The sequence below is a fragment of the Parasteatoda tepidariorum genome, chromosome 2, assembly GCF_043381705.1.
Source record: "Parasteatoda tepidariorum isolate YZ-2023 chromosome 2, CAS_Ptep_4.0, whole genome shotgun sequence".
Lineage (NCBI taxonomy): Eukaryota > Metazoa > Arthropoda > Arachnida > Araneae > Theridiidae > Parasteatoda > Parasteatoda tepidariorum.
Window position 1 is genome coordinate 74,874,478 of NC_092205.1, and position 24,925 is coordinate 74,899,402.

At 29.8% G+C, this 24,925-nt stretch overlaps 1 protein-coding gene across 4 annotated transcripts in view; it reads left to right on the top strand.

Annotated features, from left to right (window-relative positions):
- The window catches only part of LOC107441665 (band 7 protein AGAP004871), a 68,697-nt gene extending 43,772 nt beyond the window's left edge, over nucleotides 1-24,925 (top strand). For all 4 annotated transcript variants that reach the window (XM_021148361.3, XM_021148369.3, XM_071177766.1 and 1 more), the window contains 7 exons: nucleotides 11,436-11,539; nucleotides 12,720-12,792; nucleotides 13,704-13,786; nucleotides 19,119-19,322; nucleotides 20,942-20,997; nucleotides 22,223-22,301; nucleotides 23,421-24,925. In XM_021148361.3, coding sequence (XP_021004020.1) covers nucleotides 11,436-11,539; nucleotides 12,720-12,792; nucleotides 13,704-13,786; nucleotides 19,119-19,322; nucleotides 20,942-20,997; nucleotides 22,223-22,301; nucleotides 23,421-23,612 — 791 coding nt within the window. In that variant the 3' untranslated portion in view covers nucleotides 23,613-24,925. The remainder of the gene's footprint in view (nucleotides 1-11,435; nucleotides 11,540-12,719; nucleotides 12,793-13,703; nucleotides 13,787-19,118; nucleotides 19,323-20,941; nucleotides 20,998-22,222; nucleotides 22,302-23,420) is intronic.

Below are 24,925 nucleotides of genomic sequence, written 5' to 3' on the forward strand. Positions count from 1 at the left end.
AAATTTGAAAAAAATTTCTTTAAAAACAAAGTTAGCAATGAAAGTTTAAGATTATGTATTTTTCTATTGGCTACATTTTGCAGAGTTAACAGTTAATAATTAGTGGTGTCAACAGCCAGGTGTGATTTTTTACTTATGTGTCATTTTTTTGTCGTAAAAAATGCATTAATTTTTTTATTAGTGGTACACAGCGTTTCGAAAAATTTAGAAAGGGTACGCAGAAGTCATAAGTTTGGGAAACACTGGCGTAAAGAGTAGTTTGTATGCCTGAGAGAAACTTCTCAATCAGATGCTCCTGAAAAGAGAGGAAACTATATTAATTAACCAAAAAAAGGAAAGTAAAATTTCAATGCATTTCTGAAATTAGTTTATTAGTTCTAATAACAATATTATTAATTTTTATACTTGCATGCAAAGATAATTTAAATTTTCATGACCTTAAGCTTCATAACTAATAGAAATCCATTGGAATAATCTATGGTTATGATTAATCTAATCCAGGGGTTCCCAAATGGTGTTCCGGTGAGTCATAGGTTTCCGTCGAAGGGCCATTGGGGTTCCGAGATTCAAAAAATAATTTAAACCAGTTATGATTTTCAAAGCCTGCAGCTATATTTTTACCCAATTAATAATCTATTATTTAATATTTACATTATTTTTATGAAAATACTTATAGTGAAATACTTGTGAAGAAAGAAATGTCAAAATAACGTTTTTTTCTAATAACAATATAATGAATTATGAAAAGGATATGTGCATTAGTGAAAAAATCCTTTAGTATTTCACTTCGAATAAAAGTAACCAAATTCAACAATGAAGTATGTTTCTCTGAAACTCATTCATAATGTTTGTTTTCTTTTTCTGTTCTTATTTCAATTGAAACCATATTTCAGCCCATTCATTTTTCAGTATATTCATGCACTAAATTCAAATTAAGAACTAAACTATGAATGCCACTCCAGGCCTGAGGAATTCAACTGTCTGACAAAAACCGATTTTAAGACTAAAATTGATAAGACGATATGATTAAAGATTTTCATACACTAAATATTTTCAAAATAATTATGAAAATTTAGATCATTACATATTTTCAAAATAATTAATAGTCTTTCATTAATTAATAATTTCACTATTTCTAATGAAATAGATTCATTAAGTTTTGAGGTTCCGTCAAAAGGAAGTCAATCATTTAGGGTTCCATAGCTAAAAAAAATTAGGAACCCCTGATATAATCTGTGGTTTGTAATCTATTTTGTTCTTCATATTGTTTCTAAATATTTATGGATTGAAAAATAATAGATTCTTAATAACATTGGTAGTAGATTTTAAGTTTAATGGATTAGATTGAATAGTCTGCCGAAGGCATTCATCCCTTTTCTCTGCTCGTCTCTGAATTATGTGAGATATTGCAAGATAATGAAACAGGGTAAACTTAAACACACAAGTCTTCTTATATTTGAGTCAAAAATGAAGAAGTTTTTGAAGACCTTAAACTAGCACGTGTATTTTTTATTATTTTTTAGATTCATTGGTGTACCACAAATCTTTTGTTCTGCAATCAAAATTTAAGAAGTTTCTGAATCACTCAAACAAGCACGTGTAATTTTTATCATTTTGTGGATTCACTGCTGTACCTCAAATCTTTTGTTCTGCAATCAAAATTTAAGAAGTTTCTAAAGCCCTCAAACTAGAACGTGTAATTTTTATAATTTTGTAGATTCATTGGTGTACCACAAATCTTTCGTTCTGCAATCAAAATTGAAGAAGTTTCTGAATCCCTCAAACTAGCACGCGTAATTTTTATTATTTTGTATATTCATTGGTGTACCACATATCTTTTGTTCTGCAGTCAAAATTGAAGAAGTTTCTGAAGCCCTCAAACTAGCACGNATTTCTAGTTGCGCTACAGTCTTAAAGGAAAGGAAATATAAACGGAAAGAAAAATAAAGGAAAAGATTCTTACCAAAACATTTATTTTTTTCATTAATCTACATATTTAAAATAGTTTGTCAGCTTACTTTTAACTCGCGCATTTCATATCATTTTGAAAAAAAGATAAGACAGAAAGACTAGAAAGATGAGAAAAAAGATTGCCAGACAGAAAAATATTGCTCGCTAAAACCGGGTCTTGCTTGTTAAAAGCGACTTCTGTTCCATAGACTTAACATTGATCCAACCAAATATTCTCGTTTCCCTCGTTAAATCCGAGTTCTCGTTAAATCCGAGCTCGTTATAAACGAGTTCGACTGTAATATAATTTTTTTAGTTCCGTAGACTTGCAATATGATGTTATATAATTTTAAACATTAAAACTAACTTTAAAAAATTTAACGTTTTTTAAGTTACAAAATCAATGAATTAATTTCCGTTATTCTCAATTAAAACAAACCAGTTTCCGAATTGGGAAAACGATAGAAAATTAATTGTCTGTTGAAAGATTTTTTTTAAGAAAGGAAAGTAGGGAAGATCAACAATCCTTAAAAAAACCTTTTTTTTTTTTNTTTTTTTTTTTTTTTTTTTTTTTTTTTTTTTTTTTTTTTTTTTTTTTTTTTAAAGAAAAAGATAAAAAGAGAGTAAAGGATGACTGACCTACATGAAGCAATTTTTCAGAAACTTACGTCACGTTATACAACTGCTTAGTTCGTTGGTTTCTTAAATTAGTCTCTTTCTGTCCCATCTATTCTTATGCATTGTATTATTTTCAATTTAATTCGAATTGTGACTAGTTCACTACAGTAATGATTTCTTTGAAATTAAAAGCAGATTTAAATACGTGGATAAGGACTGAAATGAAAGCAGAATTTACTTATTATCTTTGCTAAAGATTTTCGATTATATGATGGAAAAGACTAACATTTTATAGGATTTTACGAATTTGAATCTGCACTATAAATACCATTTTAAATACAAGTGAAAACTTGGGTTCCATTTCATGTTACAACACGTAGTAAACAATGGTCTTCTTTTACTATCCTTCTTTTTCTATGGTCTTCTTTTTCTACGGGGCACAATGGTCTTCTTTTTCTGTGGTGCACAATGGTCTTTTACCATCCTTCTTTTTCCATGGTGCACAGTGGTTTTCTTTTCTCATCCTTCTTTTGCCACGGTGCACAGTGGTCTTCTTTTACCATCCTTCCTTTGCCATGGTGTACAATGGTCTTCTTTTGCAACACCTAGTTGCCCTGGTGTCACATGCCGCCCAATTTTTCGATGATAGATGAATTAAATGTAAGATGGGGTAACCCAATATACTCACTAGATTCTGAAGAATTGATATAACGAACCGATGAACTTACGACCAATCTAATTGATTCACGAATCTCTAGCTCTTCCCAGTGTCTTTCATACAGTGAATCACAGCTTCAAGATCTGTGTTAGTTGAAATGAAAACAAGTAATCCGACACTGCGCTGTAAACTAACATTTATACAGTAAATTTAATTAATACCCTTGAAGGTAATAAATAAGTCTGCACCAATGTTTCTTCCGTAATTACACGTTGTTAATTGTCGAGTTTCGATGTTTAGTACTTATTAAAAGTTAAATTTTAAATCGTGGATATTTCCTTTTCATCATTTGTTTTATTCATGTGAATTATTTTACTTGCAGTTGTCATAAATACTCACATCAGAAATGGAAATAATTATGATTATTATTAAAATTACAAGGTAAATCTTTTGAACTACGTTCTTTTGTCTTTTGAGTTGTATCACTTTCGTAAAGAGTTGTATGCCTGAGGGAAACTTCTCAATTAGATACTCCTAAAAAGAGAGGAAACTAACTTAATTAACCAAAAAAATGAAAGAAAAGCTTCAATCCATTTTTGAAATTAGTTTGTTATTTCTAAAAGCATGCAAAGATATTTTAAGTTTTAATGATATATAACTTCATAATTAATAGAAATCTATTAGAATAATCTATGGTTATGTTTAATCTAATTCAGGGGTTCCGGTGAGTCCTAGGTTTCCGTCATTGGGGTTCGAAGATTAAAGAAAAAATTTGAACCAGTTTTATGATTTTCAAAGCTTGTAATTAAATTTATATCCAATTAATAATCCATTACTTTACATTTCCATTATTTTTATAAAATTACTTGATTGAAATGCTTGTGAAGAAAGAAATTTCAAAATAACGTTTTTTTTTTCAATTAACAAAATAATGAATTTTAAAAAGGATATATGCATTTGTGAAAAACTCCTATAGGACTTGGCTCCGAATAAAAATAACCCATTCAACAATAAAGTATGTTTCTTCGAAAACCATTTTCTTTTTCCGTTTTTATTTTAATTGAAACCATATTTCAGCCCATTCATTTTTCAGTTTATTTATGCACTAAATTCAAATTAATTAAGAACTGGACTATAAATGCCGCTCCAGGTCTGAGGAATATTCAACCCTTCTGACATAAAAACCAATTTTAATACTAAAATTGACAAGACGATATGATAAAAGAATTTCATTCACTAAATATTTTCAAAATAATTATGAAAGTTTAGATCATTACATATTTTCAAAATAATTAATAGTCTTTCATTAATTAATAATTTCACAATTTCTAATGAAATAGATTCAGTCTTGGGGTTCTGTCGAAAGGAAGTTGATCATTTAGGGTTACATAGCTTAAAAAAAAATTGGGAACCGCTGATATAATCTATGGTTTGTAATCTATTTTGCTCTTCATATTGCTTCGAAATATTTATCAATTGAAAAAGGATAGATTCTTAATAACTTTGGTAAGAGATTTTAAGTTTAATGGATTATATTGGATAGTCTGCCGAAGACATTCATCTCTTTTCTGCTCGTCACTGAATTATGTGAGATATTACGAGATAATGAAACATGGTACACTTAAAAACACAAGTCTTCTTGTATTTGAGTCAAGCTTTAAGAAGCTGAAGCCCTTAAACTAGCATGTGTAATTTTTATTACTTTGTAGATTCATTGATGTACCACAAATCTCTTGTTCTGCAGTCAAAATTGAAGAAGTTTCTGAATCTCTCAAACTAGCACATGTAATTTTTATTATTTTGTAGATTCATTGGTGTACCACAAATCTTTTGTTCTGCATTCAAATTTTAAGAAGTTTCTGAAGTCCTGAAACTAACACGTGTAATTTTTATTATTTTGTAGATTCATTGGTGTACCACAAATATTTTGTTCTGGAGTCAAAATTTAAGAAGTTCCCGAAGCCCTTAAACTAGCACTGTGTAATTTTTATTATTTTGTAGATTCATTGGTGTACCACGAATCTTTTGTTCTGCGGTCAAACTTTAAGAAGTTTCCGAAGCCCTCTAACTAGCAATGTGTAATTTTTATTATTTTCTAGATTCATTGGTGTACCACTAATCTTTTGTTCTGCTATCAAAATTTAAGAAGTTTCTGAAGCCCTCAAACTAGCACTTGTAATTTTTATTATTTTATAGATTCACTGATTTACCGCAAATCTTTTGTTCTGAAAACTTTTACGTTATAAATTCTGAAGTTTGCTCCTGTTTCTTTTTCCTAAAAAGTAAAAAAAACTACTTTTAACAAATCAGTTGGATTAGGAAACCAATCTAAATGCAAACATCAAAAACACAAGATAGAAAGAAGCAACAAAAAAAAGTGAAAAATGCAGTTTTCGGAAGATGTGTCAGGGAAGGAAAGAGGTGTGTTTAGGAAGTTTTTCTTTGTGTGGTTCCTTTTAGTTAGCGGTGTTTCTTGTTTTGGCTGCAGCGTCGAAAGATTTCTTTAGATACTCGTGTAAGAATTGACGTCAGCAACATCCATGAAATGTGTTTCCATACTGTAAATAAGAAAAAAAGGTCGTGGCACATAAAACAGAACACTGGCTCCACGCTCGTTTTTTTGGAAACGTTATAGGGCTAAGACTGAAATTTTATTTTTTAAATTCGAAACGGGATTTGTATAATTTTTATTAGGTTTATTTTAGTTTTTTATTATTTTAAACAAGGTGTATGGTGGGCTCGTAAAAAAATGGAACAACTTCTTTTTGACACAAACTCTTCAATTGGTTATCTTAGATTAGCGCATACACAAGAGTTGAATGGGTGATGCTTTAATGAATCTCTAACATTCTAGTTTTACTTAACTGACAAATTTTTAAATTTTACCAAACATAAAAAACATTTTAAAATCATTTATTTAATTTATTTAGTTGTATTATTATTTTGTTGCTCTTCTATTATATCTTTTGATTTATTTAAATGAAGATATCATGAGTGATTTATAGTTTACCGTACCACATTTGTTACGCTTATACCATTACCATTTGGATTGCATAATTACTTTCTTTAATTATATTATTTTCTGCTATTCAAATCTTTTTTTTTCTTATTCCTTTTCAATTTATGATTTATTGAAACTCTAATTAAAATGTGTATTTTATCCTTACTGGAAAACTAATACCATTAATATATGTAAAAATGTTTTTATAATTACTTAAATAGTGTAGTGCATAAATAAGAAGGAAAGGCTTCGCCATGACTGGCCAATCAAAAACAGAATCTATTCCACACACCTATAAAATTGAGCTCATTAGAAAGGGAGTCTCTAAACTATGCAACAGTTTTCAAAAAAAAAAAAAATCTGAGCACTCATAATTTCGAAGAGCCTCTCAAGCTGTTTCAAGAAGTTACTTTGTGAAGTATCCACTTTAGAGATGCTTTTTCTTATATCTCCTTCCGAAAGTCCCTCTTTCTTAAAAGAAAAAAAAAACACTTTAAAACTTTGAGCTGTGAGAAAGAAACGGGCTGAAACGCAAACAAACAGTTTTTCTTACCTCATCCGTAAATTTCTCCTGAAATTATTTATTTTAGTAGCGGTTGTTAAAAGAAAAAAAGGAGACGTGAAATGCACTTGCGTAATTTAGCTCATATTGGTCACGAATTTGTAGTTTTTTGAAATGAAATGTGCAAGATTCAAATAGATCCAAGTAAGTAATTAGATTCAAAAGCTATTTTAGATGTAACTTATTCACGTAAAAACAAAATATTACGAAATAAAGGAACTTAAATGAAATGTACAAGATTCAAATAAATCCAAATAAGTAATTAGATTCAAAATCTGTTGTAGATCAAACTTATTCACGTAAAAACAAAATATTACGAAATAAAAGAACCTAAATGAAATGTACAAGATTCAAATAGATCCAAATAAGTAATTAGATTCAAAATCTGTTATAGATCAAACTTATTCACGTAAAAACAAAATATTACGAAATAAAGGAACTTAATACTACGTAAAAAGCAAAACTTCACAATTACCAAAATAACTTTTTAATCAATTTTAACTGCCCTGCGTTTGTCAGTCCAGCAATTCATTATGATCTTAGAAATAAAAGTTTCGAAAACATTGACTTCTTTTATTTCAATTTGTCTGCAATCTTCGTAAGGTGCTGAATTGAACCTTGTTTCAGTCCAAATTGAACCGTAAATAAATTTAAATTCTTCAGATCATGTATACTTGATTGCGTTAATGCCCCCTTCACCGTCGGTGATTTGAACCCAATCCAGAAGACAAGAGAACTCCTGGATCAAGTATTGTATTGACTGAAATTTGCCTTCGTGTAGGATTTTTTGATGGAATTAACCTGCATTTGAGTTACATGGAGAGGAAAAACGCAAAAACCTTCCACAGTAAGCCCGCCGGCAAGGGGACTCTAACCCATGATCTATATACCACTGAGAATATTTTTATGTCAGCATTGTGGTCGGTACGAACCGGATGTGAAATTTGTATCAACAAGCCATAGCTGGGATTCGAACTCGGGTTCACCTCATTGGGAGGCTAGCGCTCTATTCTCTGAGCCATCACGGTTCTAACGTTATTGTGGTAAAAACACGCTACAAAATTTCTAACTAAGTAAAGGATATTATAGACAATGCGTTATGCATCTTTACTAACACCGCCAAATGGGGTTACTTTTACCAGTTTTAAATATCTAGTTATAATTTTGTGTGTTTCACTATTAGTTAGAGAGGAGAAATAATTCCTAGATTTAGTTCCGTCCTTTAAGCTATTGATTTGTAATGTTCAGATACATTTTTTATACTTTCTCTTTCAGTAAAAATTCAAAAGTACCGAAAGAACCAGGGTAACTTTGCTGTCAAGATGTTTTTTATTGAAACTACGTCTGGAGTCAATTGTTCGGAAATTGGAGTCTTTGCAAAAAACCAAATGAGCAAAAAAATCTATTTATCTTCACAATCGGGCATTAGGAAATCTAATTCGATTGAAATTTTCATCGAACCCTCTCACACTATTATAATGAAGTAAACAAGCATCAATTAAATATTTAAATTTTAAAAGGAGTAAATATTTACTTATAACCATGGCATTTATCTTTTGAATTATTTGAATATGAGTTCTATCAAATACCGAAATCTGTTATTTATATTGATTTTATCTGTATTCTGTTGATAAAACGTTCATTGCGCGACGCTTTTTTTTAAAAAAAAAAAAGAATTTTATAATCTATATATCTGAGAATAGTTGATCTATTAATTTGTCCTAATATTCGTAAGCATTTTTTTCTGGAGATTTTAAACTATAGCATCTTAAAAAAATTGCACCTGTATTTTAATAATTTGCTTTTTTGTATAGGTCCAGTTACCCTCCCCATGCTTAATATTTCAGAATCTTCGTCAAAAATAAGGAGAAAAATATGCAAAAAAAATGCCTCAAAGTGTGGAAAAAAATATTATTAAGATTTAACAAATCTTGAAGGTCAAGATCATTTGAGTCTGAATGACCGCGAAATTAAAATCATCAAATATTGCATAATTGTTCGAATGAAACTGAGAAAAAGAGTACAGGAAATAATTAGAAATGCTTTTTAGTCCCTTTCTGACTACTGTACAAGATTTTAAACTTTCATCCGGCCTCGATAATGATTGACTTTAATTGAAGTTTTGTCAGATTTTAGTATTGTAGAAATTTTGTTTTTCCCATTTAAATATTCATGTACTCAAGGTTAATTCATAGTAAGGGTAGATCTTGCATGCGTTATCCTTTACTTTACATGCATATTTTTTTGCTTCTTTTGAAACCATAATTATAAATGTGGAGAACGCCAAAAAAACGCCACCCTGAATAACTTTTGATCTAATTATCTGATCTTTACGTTCTAGGACTCAATCTTAATAATTCGAGGTGTTATTTCAAATATGCTAATTAATTAGTGCAGACAATATTTTAAGTTACGAAATCGGACACTAAAACACACTTTCTCTGAATAAACGTACCTTTTTTTCGACGATTCAGACTTTTGACTCCAAAAGATGCAAGAAGTAGCCGCAATCTGAGGAATATGGTCCCCATAGTCCCCTATAGACCCGAAATCGGTCGAATAGTTCCTGAGAATTTGAATTTTAAAAATGCCGTATCTTTAAAATTCGATTTCTCAGGAACTATTGAACCGATTTCGCTCAAATTTTGTATTTTGTCATGCAAAATTATAGAATTTAAAATGATGTAAAAAATTATATACCTTACAATTCAAAATTTTTCTGACTATTATTAAATAAAATAATAAAGAATAATAAATCTTTACATGAATAACTTTTTTTTCATGGATTTATCTTTGGAGAAACGAATTTTATTATTGTGTGCAAAAAATTTTCAATTCGCTTAAAAAGTTTTCGTGATAAGCAAGAAGTGAAATTAACTTTAAGGAGTCAAAATTTCGAATTGCTGTACTGACCGAACTATGGGGACCATATTTCCCAGATTGCGTCTACCCTCCTATATTTTGGGGATCAGAAATCCTACTCCTAGATCCGATAATTAGGTCAAAAGTTATTGAGAGTGGTCAGTTTTTGTGGCGCACTGTACTATTAAGACTATTAGATTTCTATTAGAGATGATCATAAATCAATTAAATAGTACCTACTTCATCACAGAAGAATTCGCATTTATATATTTTGTATTAAGGAATTATCTATTTTATCATTAACCAATTTTCGGCCAAAAGTGCTTTAACACACCAACTCAATAATTTTTTTAATTACATAGTGATGAATATTTTTTACTAAACTTTCTTCTGATATCGTCAAGGCTTCTGAAGATATCTGTAAAATATTAAGAATTCAGTTTAAACGAACACTTTCTGGTGAGAAATTTTTAAACTTCGCTATTTTTTTTACTTGAAAGGGTTATTAATAAAGTTTACTTTCTGAAATTATATAAATTATTCTATTTTAGATTAATTATATGTTTTTATGCTGGATTGAAGTTACAAGTTCTGTAAATAAGATAAAAATTACATAAATGTCATGAAAAAGCTACATATATTCACGATTTTATTTCTTAAATAAAATATTATTTTTCATGCACAAAACTTCTTTTGTGTTAATAAATATAATTTAAGCATATTTCAATGAAAATAATACATCATTTTATAAAATTTCTGTGCTTGTCCTAAAATGGGTTAATCGTAGTATTATAATATATTTATGGGTAAAGCTCATATCTCGCTAACTATCGAAAAAACGTTAACCATCCCTTTAGAATTGCTTTCGCTGTCTCATTGGATTTCACGCTTATGACTGCTCACTTGTTTGATACTTCTGTTTTCAGTTCTTTGTTTTCAACACGAAAAGGAAACAATATTGGTTTTTTAGTTAACAATATTGGTTATCATAAATTAAAATAGATTTTTTAATAAATAATTACATATTTGATATTACATAACTTTATGCAAAGCCTATTTACAAAATCAATATTATCTACTTAATTAAAAAATGTCTTTATTGTCCGTCATCTATGTTATACCCTTCATTTCTTTTGCTTTGAATTAAATCACCCAAATTTTGAATAATCAAAACACAAAGCTCATTGTGTTGTGATTGTAGTAAGATAAAATTTGCATTAGCTCATTTTCTGAATGTTATGAAATATAGATTTAACTTTCATAACCTTTAATTAACATAGTTGATAAGATATAATGGTCATGGTAAGAGTAAAATTTGTAAAACTGTTTGAGGTGTAAATTTTCATCAGAGAAACGAAAATACTATGCAAATCCATTTTTATATTTATCATACTTGCTAGTTGGTGGGACACCTTACTAATTTTTACGCATGTGTGTTCCTCTAATAATAACGATTGAAACCTATTGTATAAAAAAAAAACATAAATTATTTTTATTTCGACTGTAGATTGTTTTGATGTAAATAGGATCCTTAATTTGTGGCTAACTACAATTATTGAGTAGTTTTGGACTTTATTCAAGAGATTTGAACTTTATTCTTAGAAAAGTTATTTTATTTCGAATTGGTATTGATGACGATTGTATTTTAATAATATACACAATATTAACCTTTTTATGACATTTTTTATTTTATAACTTTCCAAATCAGTATACATTCTATTTTTAATACTTGCCAGCATTTAAATAAGGTCGGTTTAACGCTTGATTTATATTTTTCTTTGTAGCAAGTCAAAACGAGGGTCCAGGATTATGTGCTCTACTCCTAACAGGATTTTCTTACCTTATCATCATCATCACATTTCCTGTATCCCTTCTGTTTTGCGTCAAGGTACTTATATTTTGATCTTGTTATGTTTTTGCATTTTGTTATTTTTTAGTTATGAAATAAATGGTGCTTATTCACGAACCATGTGAGTTCGCTATCAATTTGCTGATTTCTCTGACTTCATGCTTATGTTGTCAAAGATATGAACAAAACAATTATCTCAAATTCTCAATAGATGGGATTTTGTTTCGCCCGATTAGGTGGCATAAGCATTGTCTGATAATCCTTGTTTCTTTTTTTTAAAGGAAATCGTTTCCTAACTGAAAAGGAAATTAATATCTTAAATATGTAATTAAATTAAAAAAAGGTAATTTTGACATCTTCGCTATGTTTTTTTTCTTCGAAACAACCGCTCTTCTTACTGAAGTAAGCTTTAAAAATAGTATCAAAAGTATTAACATATTATCATTTATGATCAATGTTGTCAAAAAAAGTGGTGTTTAAAATCATGCCATATTTGTGTAAATCTATCTCAAATAGACGGCAGAATTTAAAAGCTTAGATCTTGAGTTAGCAGAACTAGCTCACATGTTTAAAATTTGCTGCTATTTAAGTCCACATTGTTAAGTCCTAGTCAGAGTTTCCGGACTTGTCAGGAAAGTCCGGCATCGGAGTTGAACATTTAAACTACCGTCTGTTGAGAAAAACTTAGTTCGCAAAAGTGATTACGTTCCCAGAAATGAATAAAATCACAGTAGTGAATGTGTTCATTTTGAAGCAATATATAATATTTCGCAAAAATCTGTCACATTTCATATTGTTATCAATATTTACTTTAGAAAAAGGTATTTAAATATAAACTTGCATTACTTTATCCTGAACGTTAAAGGAATAAATTTTCCGAATTTAAATTTGTCTACTATGAAAGGGCTAATGCTTGTTAAGCGTTCTAATTAAGTAAACATCGAACTCTAAAATCACATCTCAAACCACATGCCGAAATCGCACCTTGCAAATAATTTTTTTTCCTCGAAAAATATTATAAGTTTAAAAATAACCAGATAATATAGGTTTAGAGCATTCTTTTTTTTTTACAAAAAAAAAAGGTTTTAATAAGTTTATTTTCATAATAAACTGATATTTTCTTTACTACTTGGCTTTATTATTTTTTTAAGGTTCATGAAATTTTTTAACTGTTTTAATCACATTTATTAAATAAAATTCGTCGAATCTACTTATTTAGGTTGTTCAAGAATATGAACGTGCTGTAATTTTCAGATTGGGACGACTTATGAAAGGCGGGGCGAAAGGGCCAGGTAAATATATTAATTTTCGTCGAAATATCTAAAGCAATATTGATGTTTGATAAAGTTTACACGCTTTAAATTTTCATTGTATTATTTTCTCTGTATTAATTTAGTAGTAATTTTGCAATGACCTTTAATAGCTTTCGCTGTTACTAAATTCTATGGAGATCACTTACATATTTTATACCACAGTATGTAGTTACCTAGCAAAAACGCTCAAAACAAAAGCTTTTAAATATATTGTTAATAAAGGAAAAACATGATAAATGATCTTTTGAAAAATTCAAAAAGCCTAATTTCTTTTATCTAGAAACATATCATGGCCAAGCAAGCGAAGTTTTCGTTGTTTTCTTTTATATATAATACAAATTAGTGATGATTTCCCTTTTAAAATCTTATTGCCTCCTGATTTGATTTTAAATTTACAACAATTTTGACGAGGTATTTACAGTCCTGTCATTTACGTACCTAAATAAGTTTCTCATTAACAAAGTTTAACAAAAGTATAATCTAGATTTATGAATTACAGGATAAGTTAATCTAACCCACATAAGAATATGAATATATTCTACTAAAACCAAAAATCATATAAGTTAACCTCGTTCAAGAGTCGAAACCAGCTACACTACTGCTAACGTAAATGACATAAAAGCTTTAAATTTGCTGATCAATTGATGCTTTTAACTAAGTCTGACTTCAAGAACATGCAAAAGAAAACAGAACATCGTAGGTCTTGTGTTTAACTAACCAATACAAATCCAAGGAAAGAACATTTAAAAAATTTTATGTAGGGCTATTGATTAGTTTATTTTTAAGTGTGTCTTATTGAATTTAAAGTTACTTTTAAATAATTAAATACCAAAACATTAAAAAGAATTAAAGGAAGTCGTAATTATAATATCTTTACACATTTTTTGCAGGTATATTTTTCATCATACCGTGCATCGATACCTACTGTAAGGTTGATTTAAGAACAGTCTCCTTCGATGTGCCCCCGCAAGAGGTAAAATAACTATGTTATTAGTTATGTTTAGCGTATCATTAAAAAAAATCTGTTTTGCTTTAAAATTTTAAATTGAAGTAACTGTTTGATTTCGCAGGTATAGGAATAAAATAAATATATTAGTAGATACATACAGTACATGCACATATATAAAAGTATTTCTATAATGTAAAATTATGAATCATTTTACCTTCATGCTTCAAAATGAATTTATTACTTGATATTCTCTACGTAAAATGATTTTCTTGCTATTAACTAACTGCCATTAATTAGACAACAGGTTTTGCCTAGTTTCTGTACTGTTTTTTTTGTAAAAGTACTATTTAATTTCGTATGAAGTAATACAAATATTTGAACGAACATATATAAAAGTTTGAAAAAATAATGTACGCGAATATTTCTATTCATGTTTCTATTATATTCTGCAAAAAAAAAAATTTAAAAAAAAAAATAAAAATAAAAAAAATTTGAAAATACTCACAAAGATCGGCAGCAGAGATTCCAGGTGAAGTCCGTAAAACAATATTTAAACCTTAAATTACTAATCAACTCGTTATTTTACATTGTAACAAATGGATGATGGAATAAACTTGTTGATCTCATGTAAAATTATTTATAAAAATTTATTTTGAACAAAATACGAGTGTTACTCAAAGGAATATTGTGACAATTCTATTCTAACTTCGCCGAGCAGGTGGCTGTGTGGTTAGCGTGCCTGACTACTGAGTCGATGGTTGTGGGTTCGAATCCCGCTCAGGGCATGGATGTTCCTTTCTCCCTCTGTGTTCTAGGTCCCTTCTTCTGTGTGACTGTGTGAATGTGATCCGCCCTATAAACGGATTTGTGGTTGTGTGACGTGGGCGACGCTGCTCCACCGCCATGACTTGGCCATAGGTGCCCACTGGGTAACGAGAAGAGAGTAGCAGTTCTGGCACTCCTGGGCAATGGGACAATACATCCCAAATGTCTGCCATTAAAAAAAAATACTAACTTCAAATTTAACATTTGAACATTTGTTCAGCCTATGTTTGATAAAGACTATTGAGAATTCACATGAACAAATTTATATAGCTCAGTTAAAAAATTAATTGAAATGATATACAAATGAGTTCCTTGTAATAGCTTTCTAGTACCAGAATGTTCTCCAAAGAATCTTCCTGTCATAAGATGTTTATAAATGTAAACTTCCATTTTACTTTTTGGTTGTCTCGTTCTGAAGATCATTTTATATCATTCTGAAATAAATAATATCTGTTTTGATCGCTTTATTCTCAACTTCCTATCTTTAATTGTCTGGGAATGTCTAATCATAAATTAACTTTGTACTTAATTTTATTATTTATAGCACTCAAGACAACTTCAATTACTTACGAAGGATGTTATAACACCTTGTAAGAACAAATTTTAAAAAAAAGGAAAAATATGTCATTTGTATGTACTCTAATAATAAATCAAAACTCACACTTCCCAAACATTATTCATAAGCCTTAATGTGTGCTACCACATATGTTTTAATGAATAATTTATGCGATGAAAGCAATTTGTTTAGTGGAAACGCTGAAAAGCAAACTGTAAGCATTTATGCGATAGGAAAATATTTAGAATTATTTGACTTTCATTTTACTTTAAAATTTGTAAAAGAAAAAATACATCAGTAACTACATTTTAAACAAGTTAAAAATAATATTTTAAATTCATAGATCTGAACGCTTGTGCCTAAAAGTATAAATGAAAATATCAAATAATAAGCAAAGTATCTCAAACTAAGTCGTATTCTATATCCAATTAAAAAATTTATTAAATAAAAATATAGTTTATCCACTGTAAGAACTCCCCTCGCCACAAAGTCTGAAGCCGTCTGCTGCTATGGAAACAAGAATAGTGCATTTCAAGGAGGGTAGCTTCTTTTCAATATAGGGCTAACCAGTAGACAGAAGAAAAAGATTTATTTTCTTACTCCGATCTGAACCAAAACGAATTCTAAACAATGGCCCCATACGCCTACTTGAAATAGTTATACCTCGTTACCATAGTCACCGCCACGGGTCCAGACGAATGACTAGGGGAGTTCTTACTTTAGACAAATTATACTTCTAAGGTAGAAGAGTTCTAGAAAACTGAATAATACTTATCTCTTCTATTATAAGACACAATCCATGATGTTTGGCAATGCTTGTTGAAGATACATAATTTTAGAATACTTCTAGAATAAGGAAGTGTAACATATATACATATTAGGGGTCTCAAAATAAAATTAAATCAAGGAAATAAAAAACAAAAATGCTACTGAAATCTGAGGAATCTTTAGCGGGAAAAGATGGGAAGGAAGCATATCAAAACATGTTTGACTGCCCGATGAAGCTATGAAGTGCTTCCAATAACCACCTTTCAACTCCTTTCTGTTTACTCTGGCAATCAAACAGATTTTGATATTTTCAGTTCACCTTCCTCAGTAGTTGTTCGTTAAATTTTGATAACACTCATGTATTTCACGTTACTTTTTAGGACCCTGGATAAGTATATTTTATTGACTTTATTTTCTACAAAGTCTGAAAATATATGTTAAGCATGGTCATTACAGAACACTCTGTACAACGAAATGTCACTAAACTACTATTATTATCCTTTACATGATTACTATTACTGGAGTATTGATATAATGTACTCTCTTTATTGAACGTTATGTTTGCATTATACTGTTTTTTTTTTAATTTATATTTTTATTTATTCTTAAACTGCGAGTAAAATGTTACAATAACTTTAATCCATAATCGATCATTATTATATATTTTATTATTATTCTACAACAATTTAGTTATGTTTATATTATACTTTAACTAATTTTAACTAATAATTGAAGATTATTTTGAGATAGAATAATATAGCTGAATGTTTTGTGACTCATGAATACTTTCATTTAAAGTATTCGTGAGACGCAAAAGTGTTTTTATTTGAGTTACGGTTATTGGAAAACATTTTGTAATCAAGGCACTTGTCTACAAAAGATCTGTGATTGCATCAAATGTATATTTACTTTTTAGGAAAATCAATGATGAAAAAACATTTCTTTTTGATTCTAAGAGAGAATAAATATTCAGCTAATCAAGATGTGTGTTTTAAAATATGCGCGAGCACGTCGAAAGTTGTTTCAGTTGTACGCATTCTTTGTAGAAACATATCTTTGTAGACAAGAATGAATAAATAAATTTATCGAAAGAAAAAAATTATTGTAAATAATTGTTACCCTCTGACGCAGGATGGGACACCAGTGTCCCTTTTATATATTTTTTCTGACGCTCTAATTATTAGTAAGATTATTAGTATTAGTTGACGCTCTAATTGTTAGTATTAGTAAGATATTTCGGTGTTTCTTTAGTTACAGAATTAGCAAATAGTTACCTAAATATCATACTCAATTATCTGAACTATATTTGGACTAAAATATAAAATACCCATAGAAACACTTTTTTTTTCATTCTTAATCAACAATTTATCAATAATTGATTTTGTAAATTAAAAAATTCCAATGATAAATAACTTATTCTCTTAGATATGTAAATAACAGCAAATAAGAGCAAAGAGAATTATTGTTTGAAAGTGAGCCGTGTTTGGAAGAGTTGTCCTTTAGAAGATGTTTCATAGCCAAAAACTCTTAAAATGCTACATATAATTTCACCTATTATTTTCACCCATTTAGTCCTAAGTTAATACAAAATTAAAAAAAATCATAAAAATTATGTTTAATAAAAATTCTATCTCAAAGGGTTAAGAAATTTACAACTCTAAATCAACATACCTTTTCAACTTAAATTTTTGAAAAAGATTCTAAAAATTTATTGTATTAATGAGTTTAGACTTATATATCTTATTTCGAGTTTTTCAAGAAGGTTATATCATATTATTATATTATATATCTTATTTTGAGTTATTCAAGAAGATTTTCCCCGCATAAAGAGGTTTAAGGTTTTATTACCATCATCACAGCTATTGAAAATTTTTATTCATTCCAACTGTTAGGTTAGCTTCACTTTCCAACTTTATTATATGTAAGAAAAATTGAAATTTTAATTATGTTGTTCCTTCTAATGGCACTTGGACAACCTAAGCTCGCCAGTCATGACCATGCGCCTTTCATTTGACAAGAGAGCCCCTCAAGGTAGAAACTACGTATTAGATCAGAACCACACGAATAGATGGTATCACAACTCATTCATGAGGCCATTTCCTCAATTTAGACATAGATCTGCAGAGGAAGGAAAAAATTTTTCCAGATCCCTGTACCCATAGAATTGCTAAGCGACCGATGACTGGACTTTCGATTCCGCAGATTTTACGACCACGTATATCTCATATACTTGATGGGTTTCAACGGAGTCGAGGTTTCGAATCCCTGCTCCTCCAGACCGGAGCCCGATTCTCTAACAGCTAGGCTACCGCGGTCCTTAACTTTAATTATTAACTTTGTTTATACTAAAAAATACTTTGCCTCGTTTCACACTAAAATTGGAACTCTCCAATTTATACCTGAAATGGATTACGGATTGCTAATGATTGCAAGATAACAAAATTTAACGAACAAATTTAACCACGTTTGTTAACATAGTTAAATACGAACAATATGCAGATATGAGCTATATATTATAAATACCTATCTCAACCTAAGTAGGAAATACAAAATTTTTAGACAATGCATATAGGCTTTGTACTTTGTGTATAGGCTATAATTGCCATATCTGCAAAATTATAAACGAAGAGTGCCGGCCAGGTGGCCGAGTGGTTAGCGTGCCTGACTGCGAAGCCATTGGCTGCGGGTTCGAATCCCGCTCTGGGCATGGATGTTTCTCTGTGTTGTCATCTGATGTGTGAATGTGTATGAATGTGGCCCACCCTATGAACGTGTATTTGTGGCAGTGTGGCGTGGGTAATGTGGCTCGCCTCCGTGACTTTGGTTCACAGGTGCCCACTGGGTAACGATAAATGAGCAACACTTCCGACATCTTCTAAGGCGAAGAACGAAAGTTCAGTGCCTGCCATTATTAAAACAAGAAAAAAAAAGAAGAAGAGTGAACTAAAAGTTTTTTATAATGCTATGTTTGTTATTTATTAACAGTCAGTTACCTAATGCGAGTATACAAAAATTACTATGTTCATATACTCCTAAAATTAACTGTGTAAAACTAATTTCTATTTGAACCTCCGTCGTGGTGTTGTGGTTGAAAAAAAATTACGTCGATAATCACCTACATATCTTATAAAATTGATTTTAAACACAGATTCTGTCGACAATTCGATTAAACTATCGGTACGTTAAAAATGTTTTCTCTTCATCCAGATTTTGTCGAAGGACAGCGTAACCGTTGCAGTGGATGCTGTGGTCTATTATAGAATCAGCAACGCAACCATCGCCGTGTCGAATGTGGAAGATTACGGACACTCAACTCGGCTTCTGGCTGCCACAACTCTCCGTAATGTACTCGGAACTAAAAACCTCTCTGAAATCCTCTCTGAAAGGGAATCCATCTCACATGTAATGCAGGTATTTACGAGTCTTTTAGATTTCGTAATTTTATATACTCTTCCTTTTTCTATTATATTCTCTTATATTACAAAATGAATAGAGTGCATATTTTTCATTCACATATTGCTGCAACAGAGATATGCAATCATCGTAACAAACTTGAGCCATTTGCGGTCGCATTAAGTTATTCATAATTTTCATACATTTTATTTTTGTTGAACGAACATAATAAGACAGATGAAGAAAAAAATATTTTTAACAAAAAAAAACGCTATTACAATTAAACGCAATTTGTAAAACATTATTCTGCAAACCTCTAAAGTACATTGATTTAAGTGAACAGCATTGTTCAATACTATATGATCAGTATGATTCTTTTCTGTCTTGATTATAATAGACATACGGATTGTTAAAGGTTAGTTTCCGAATTGCAATTAAAATGAATGTCATCCTAACACTAGTCATGATTTTTCGTAATTACATTTACTTACGAAAATAAATCATTTATTTAAAAATGAATAAAAATGTAGAATTTGTGAAACATACAAACATATAAATTACCTAATAAATACATAAAATATATAGAATATTTAGAGAAAAAAATGCATGTCTCACGATAGGATAATTTCAGTAGAGATGCTGGACCTTAATTTTAACAATTGTTTACAAGATACAACCCAGTTCATATCATAAATGCAGTGTAGAATTAATAAAGTATTGATTTGTGTGTTTGTCCTTTTTTTTCATTTCTTAAACCACAAATTTTCGAAGCTTGGCCCTGACCCAATAGCGTGGTCATTGTATCACCTCTTAGGACATTCCTTTTACACCCGAACCATCTTCGCAAGAAAAGCATATTTGCTGTGCGTTATGCTGCATAGAAACACTAAATCTTAGATAAGCCTATGAATCGAACCCATGACCCTTCGGTTTCAACGAGAAGTGAGGGCTATTATTAAATCAACCGTGCCACTAGAATGCAACAGAGCTTACCAGTGCTATATTTTATGATAAATTACACTAAGGATCTTAGCTGTTTTCAAATTTGCAATCAGTTTCTCTCTCAAACTACAGTTTTTCTTTAAATTATATTTCTTGTCGAAGTTAAAAAAAAATTATATACCACAATGGGTCACATAAATGTCGCAACAAACTTCTAGGGAAGGAACACATCATTAGGATTAAAAATGCATCTGAACCCTTGACAGAAATGTCGTCATACGCCACTTGGGGCACTTCTCTATAATGAACTGTTTCTTCATCCGCTTCTGAACAATTCGACTCTACGACTCTCGAAGCGACCCCCTATTATATATAACGTTTTTTTAAACTTGTAGATTTCGACAAAAATATAGACTAAAAATATCATTTTTAAAAACAAATTTGGAGCTTAAAGAGCATAACTGATTTTAGATTTGAAATCCCCACACACAAATTAGACAAGATCAAGTACTCGTATAAAGCCGTCATTATTGGCGTTAATATTTGATAAATTTTCAGCTATTCTTTATGATAAATGTTCCGCTTTGAAATTATCATTTAAACTGAAATGAAATAAAACTCTGGATTTCATCTCAGTAAATTATTTACCCAAGCAATGAAAATGTCTCTGTTAACCAAGTTTTTATCTATTTCAGTCTAGTTTAGATGAAGCTACAGACCCATGGGGAGTTAAAGTGGAAAGAGTTGAAATGTGAGCCTTTAAAATTTGAATTAAAAATTTTCATATCTAAGTGTGATTTTATTCTCTTATTAAAATTGGATGTTTTTGTTTGGATATAAATAACTTTTAATGCTCTTCAATTTCACAATTCTTTAAATATAATGAAGTAAAAAATGACATGCAAATTTACAATTTAAAAACATAAATGATAAAACCCCGTTGTTTTGGCAACAATTTTTATAGCACGAGTAAAACAATGCCTAAAAAATTAATTATTTGTATGTGTTGCTTCTGCGCGTTTTTCTCATAACATTTTACAGAGGAATGTCTTGTTTTGTCGTTCATTAAGAAATAGTTGTGCTTTTTTTCCCCACGATAACAAATCAGACTTGCCAACTCTTTGGATAAAAGCCAAGGGCTCTGGATTTTATATTAGTGTTGGCGCACCGAATTTTTTCCCCGCATATGTGTCTGATTGATTAATACTTAATTGATAATTAGAAATGACCCACATACGTCTCAATGTTAGCTAATTTTTTGTCAGCATAAAGAAATCATGAATATATTATTTTAATAGAATTTTAGGTTAGTATAATTTTTTTTTCTGAAATAATTAGATTTGTACTAAATTTCAGTTTTCTTCAGCGGATATAAGAAAAAACATTGTTAAAATAAATTTGCAATCTTCTTAAATAATTTTTTGCCTAGACTTTTAGACTTGCCTTAGTACTTTACAGTTAACCGAGGGCAACCAAAAAGTCGTCAAAAGCGTAGAACTCCGCCTACTTTTTTGGATGTTTTTCAATTTTTTAAACACGTAAAAAAATATATATATATAAATAAATAAATAAAAAATTTAAAAATAGTTTCATTTTCTTGCGTCCGGCAAACCGAAAATTATATTTAGCTTTAGCGGCGAAATTCAAGACGAGCGGTGTTGAATCCCTTTAATATATTTTTATTTAGTTCTTATTTTCCATCAAAAACATTTCTAACTTTAAAAAATAGATAAACAAGTAAATTTCTTAAGTTAAATGCCTTAATTTATGAGCCATTTTAATTACATTGCATGCAGCATCATTTGATCATTTATATTAGACATTAGTGTTATTAAATAATAATGCTGTTGAATTGCTGTTGTAATGAATTAATAATGCAACAGATAAATTATTTTCAACAAAGTATAATGATTCATTATTAATGCGTATTAAATACAATGGCGAATCATGAAAGTGATGCATATATCTATTTGCAGCAAAGACGTCCGTTTGCCTGTACAATTGCAACGAGCAATGGCAGCTGAAGCCGAAGCAGCCAGGGAAGCTAGAGCAAAAGTAAGATTATTTACTATCTTTAACAATAATAAAATAATTCATAATAATTCTTTGCTTACAATAATGTATTTAATATTAATAATATATAATAATAAAAATTATAGAAAAAATAACAGGCATTTTTTTTCTGATTTTTATGGCTAAAAGCCTACGCAGAGTCGGACATAAAAATATATTCTTTATTATTTTTGATATCAATAAAATTTTTCATTACAAAAAACATCCACAGTTCTTTATTTTGTTGCACACAAAATAAAAAACAAAAAGCACAACATCTAAAAACTTTTGATCTAGTGATAAAATTGTCACGAGCTAAGATCCAAATTTAGTAGGTTGAGGATCAACTTGAAATATGCTACTTTTCTTGTATATTGTGCGAATGGTATTTTAACTTATGAAATCAGGTTACGTACGTTGTACGAACGAACATACCTTATTTACTGTTAGTTTTTAGTTCTTGATTCTTTAAGTATTGGTTGGTAGCCAGAATCTTTATAATATGATCCCATTAAGTAAGAAAGCCTTCGAAAATTTGAGCCTTTCATTCGCAATTTAGTTTCTTTTTTCTTTTCTTTTTTTTTTCGTAAATTTTTTACGTATTTTGCTGTACCTGTTCCATTTAATAGACTCGAAAATTTTTTGAACCAATTCATTTTTCAAAATGCAATTCAATGTTAAAAAGAATTTTTTTATTGAATTAAAAATTTATTTACTTAATTTAACTTGTGTGATTTTAACTGAGAAAATTCAATCCCGTTAAAATTTTCTCAAGAAAGAAAATTTTTCAAATAATACTTTTTTTTAATCTTTATTACTCAGAAACTATTTGGACACTACTGCTTAAATTTTTTACTTTGCCATTTAAAACTATGTTGTAGAAATTAAAGTTAAAGTTTTATGCTTTGCAACTCAAAAAATTTTCGATTGGTATTTAATAAATTTTTAAAAAATTATAAATAATTTTTAAAAATTATATTTGCGCATTTTGAGCTGTGTCCATTTTTGTAAGCACACATTCTGTGTTATGTTCCGTATAAAAAGCTCATCGACGATGTGTTCTTTATCAACGTTTATAAAATAAAACACACACATATTAAATAGAAATAAATTCCTTTGTAGGTAATTGCTGCAGAAGGTGAACAGAGGGCCTCGCGAGCATTGAAGGAAGCTTCAGAAGTCATACAAGACTCTCCAGCAGCTCTGCAACTGCGCTACCTGCAGACCCTCAATTCCATAGCGGCTGAAAAGAACTCAACCATTGTGTTTCCCTTGCCTATGGAACTATTCAGGGGCATGCAGAGGAACAAATGAAAAGCAAATAAAAAAAACACGCATTCATAAGGCTTAACATGTTTAAAGCCTTGTTGGCACATGCTTTTCGTCTCACTCGGGCCACGAACACAATTTAGGTATGTTGCGCGAGCAGCATCGGAATGTGTACAGAGAGGAGTTGTACGAAAATGTATATTTCACAGAACATCAATTTGGTTCCTTTTGTCTTATTTCTCTCCCACCCTGCACACTATTTGTGAGCAAACATGTATAATCCTTTCTACTTTCCTTTATCCACCTGTGAATGTGTATTTTGGAGTAAGATGGTAAAGGCAGGGAGGTTAATATTCCAAATGTATAAAAGAAAATTCGTTTGTAGACGGACGAAAAATTTACGCGAATGTTTAAGCTTTTTGCCTTATATATCTAAAGTGGAGCATGCCTCAACTTCGTCTTTTTGCTCAAATGTTAATTAAGCTTTTTAATACTTGCTGTTACAATTCCAGATTAGAATAGGAAAATGGGTGTCTTATAATTTTCAGCAAATCAAAATTCATCCAATTCTATGAAACCCAGGGCCTGATTTATCATAAGACCTGAGAGGCTGAGGCCTAGGGTCCCTAAGTTTCTGAGGTCCCTCTAAATGCTACAAATATTCCTTCATGATTTTCTTTATTAATTGACGATTTGAATCTGGAGTTAACCAATAGTGAAATAAATATTAACTCAAATTTACAAATATACCAAAAAAAATTTATGATATCAATAACTGAAAAGCATTTTGTAACTAAATATGTAAGTTTGGTCTGAAATTATGGTTAAGAAGGCCTCCCAGAGTTATGTGCCAACAGTCGCCGGATTTCTAAATCAGGCCCTGATGAAATTATTATTTATTGAACGAATATGTTTTAATTCGTATTGTTGTAGTTAAGTCTAAACTAGATCATATGACCTTTTTGTGGTTTTAAATTAATTCTCGTTAAAAACACGTACACTGTACCTCGCGTGTATAAGATATGTGCAATATTTTTACATATCATAGATATTGTGTATCCTATCACAAAAATTAGTTAATTCGAAATTTTGATCTAAGCAGATGTTTTATAAATTTTTCTGAAGAAGTATTATTTCACGTATTTTATAATAACAAAATTACATAAACAATCTAGTTGAGTTTTGAATTCAATTATTGTGTTTAATTTCTCAATTATTGTGTTTTAATTTGAATATATTTTATTATGTAAGGTATTCCTGTAATCGCCTCCATTAATAAACACTTTTTGAATCGTTGACAAAAAGATTACACATTATGGTTCGTAAATAAGTACTTAAGCGAGTAAAAAAGAAGAAAA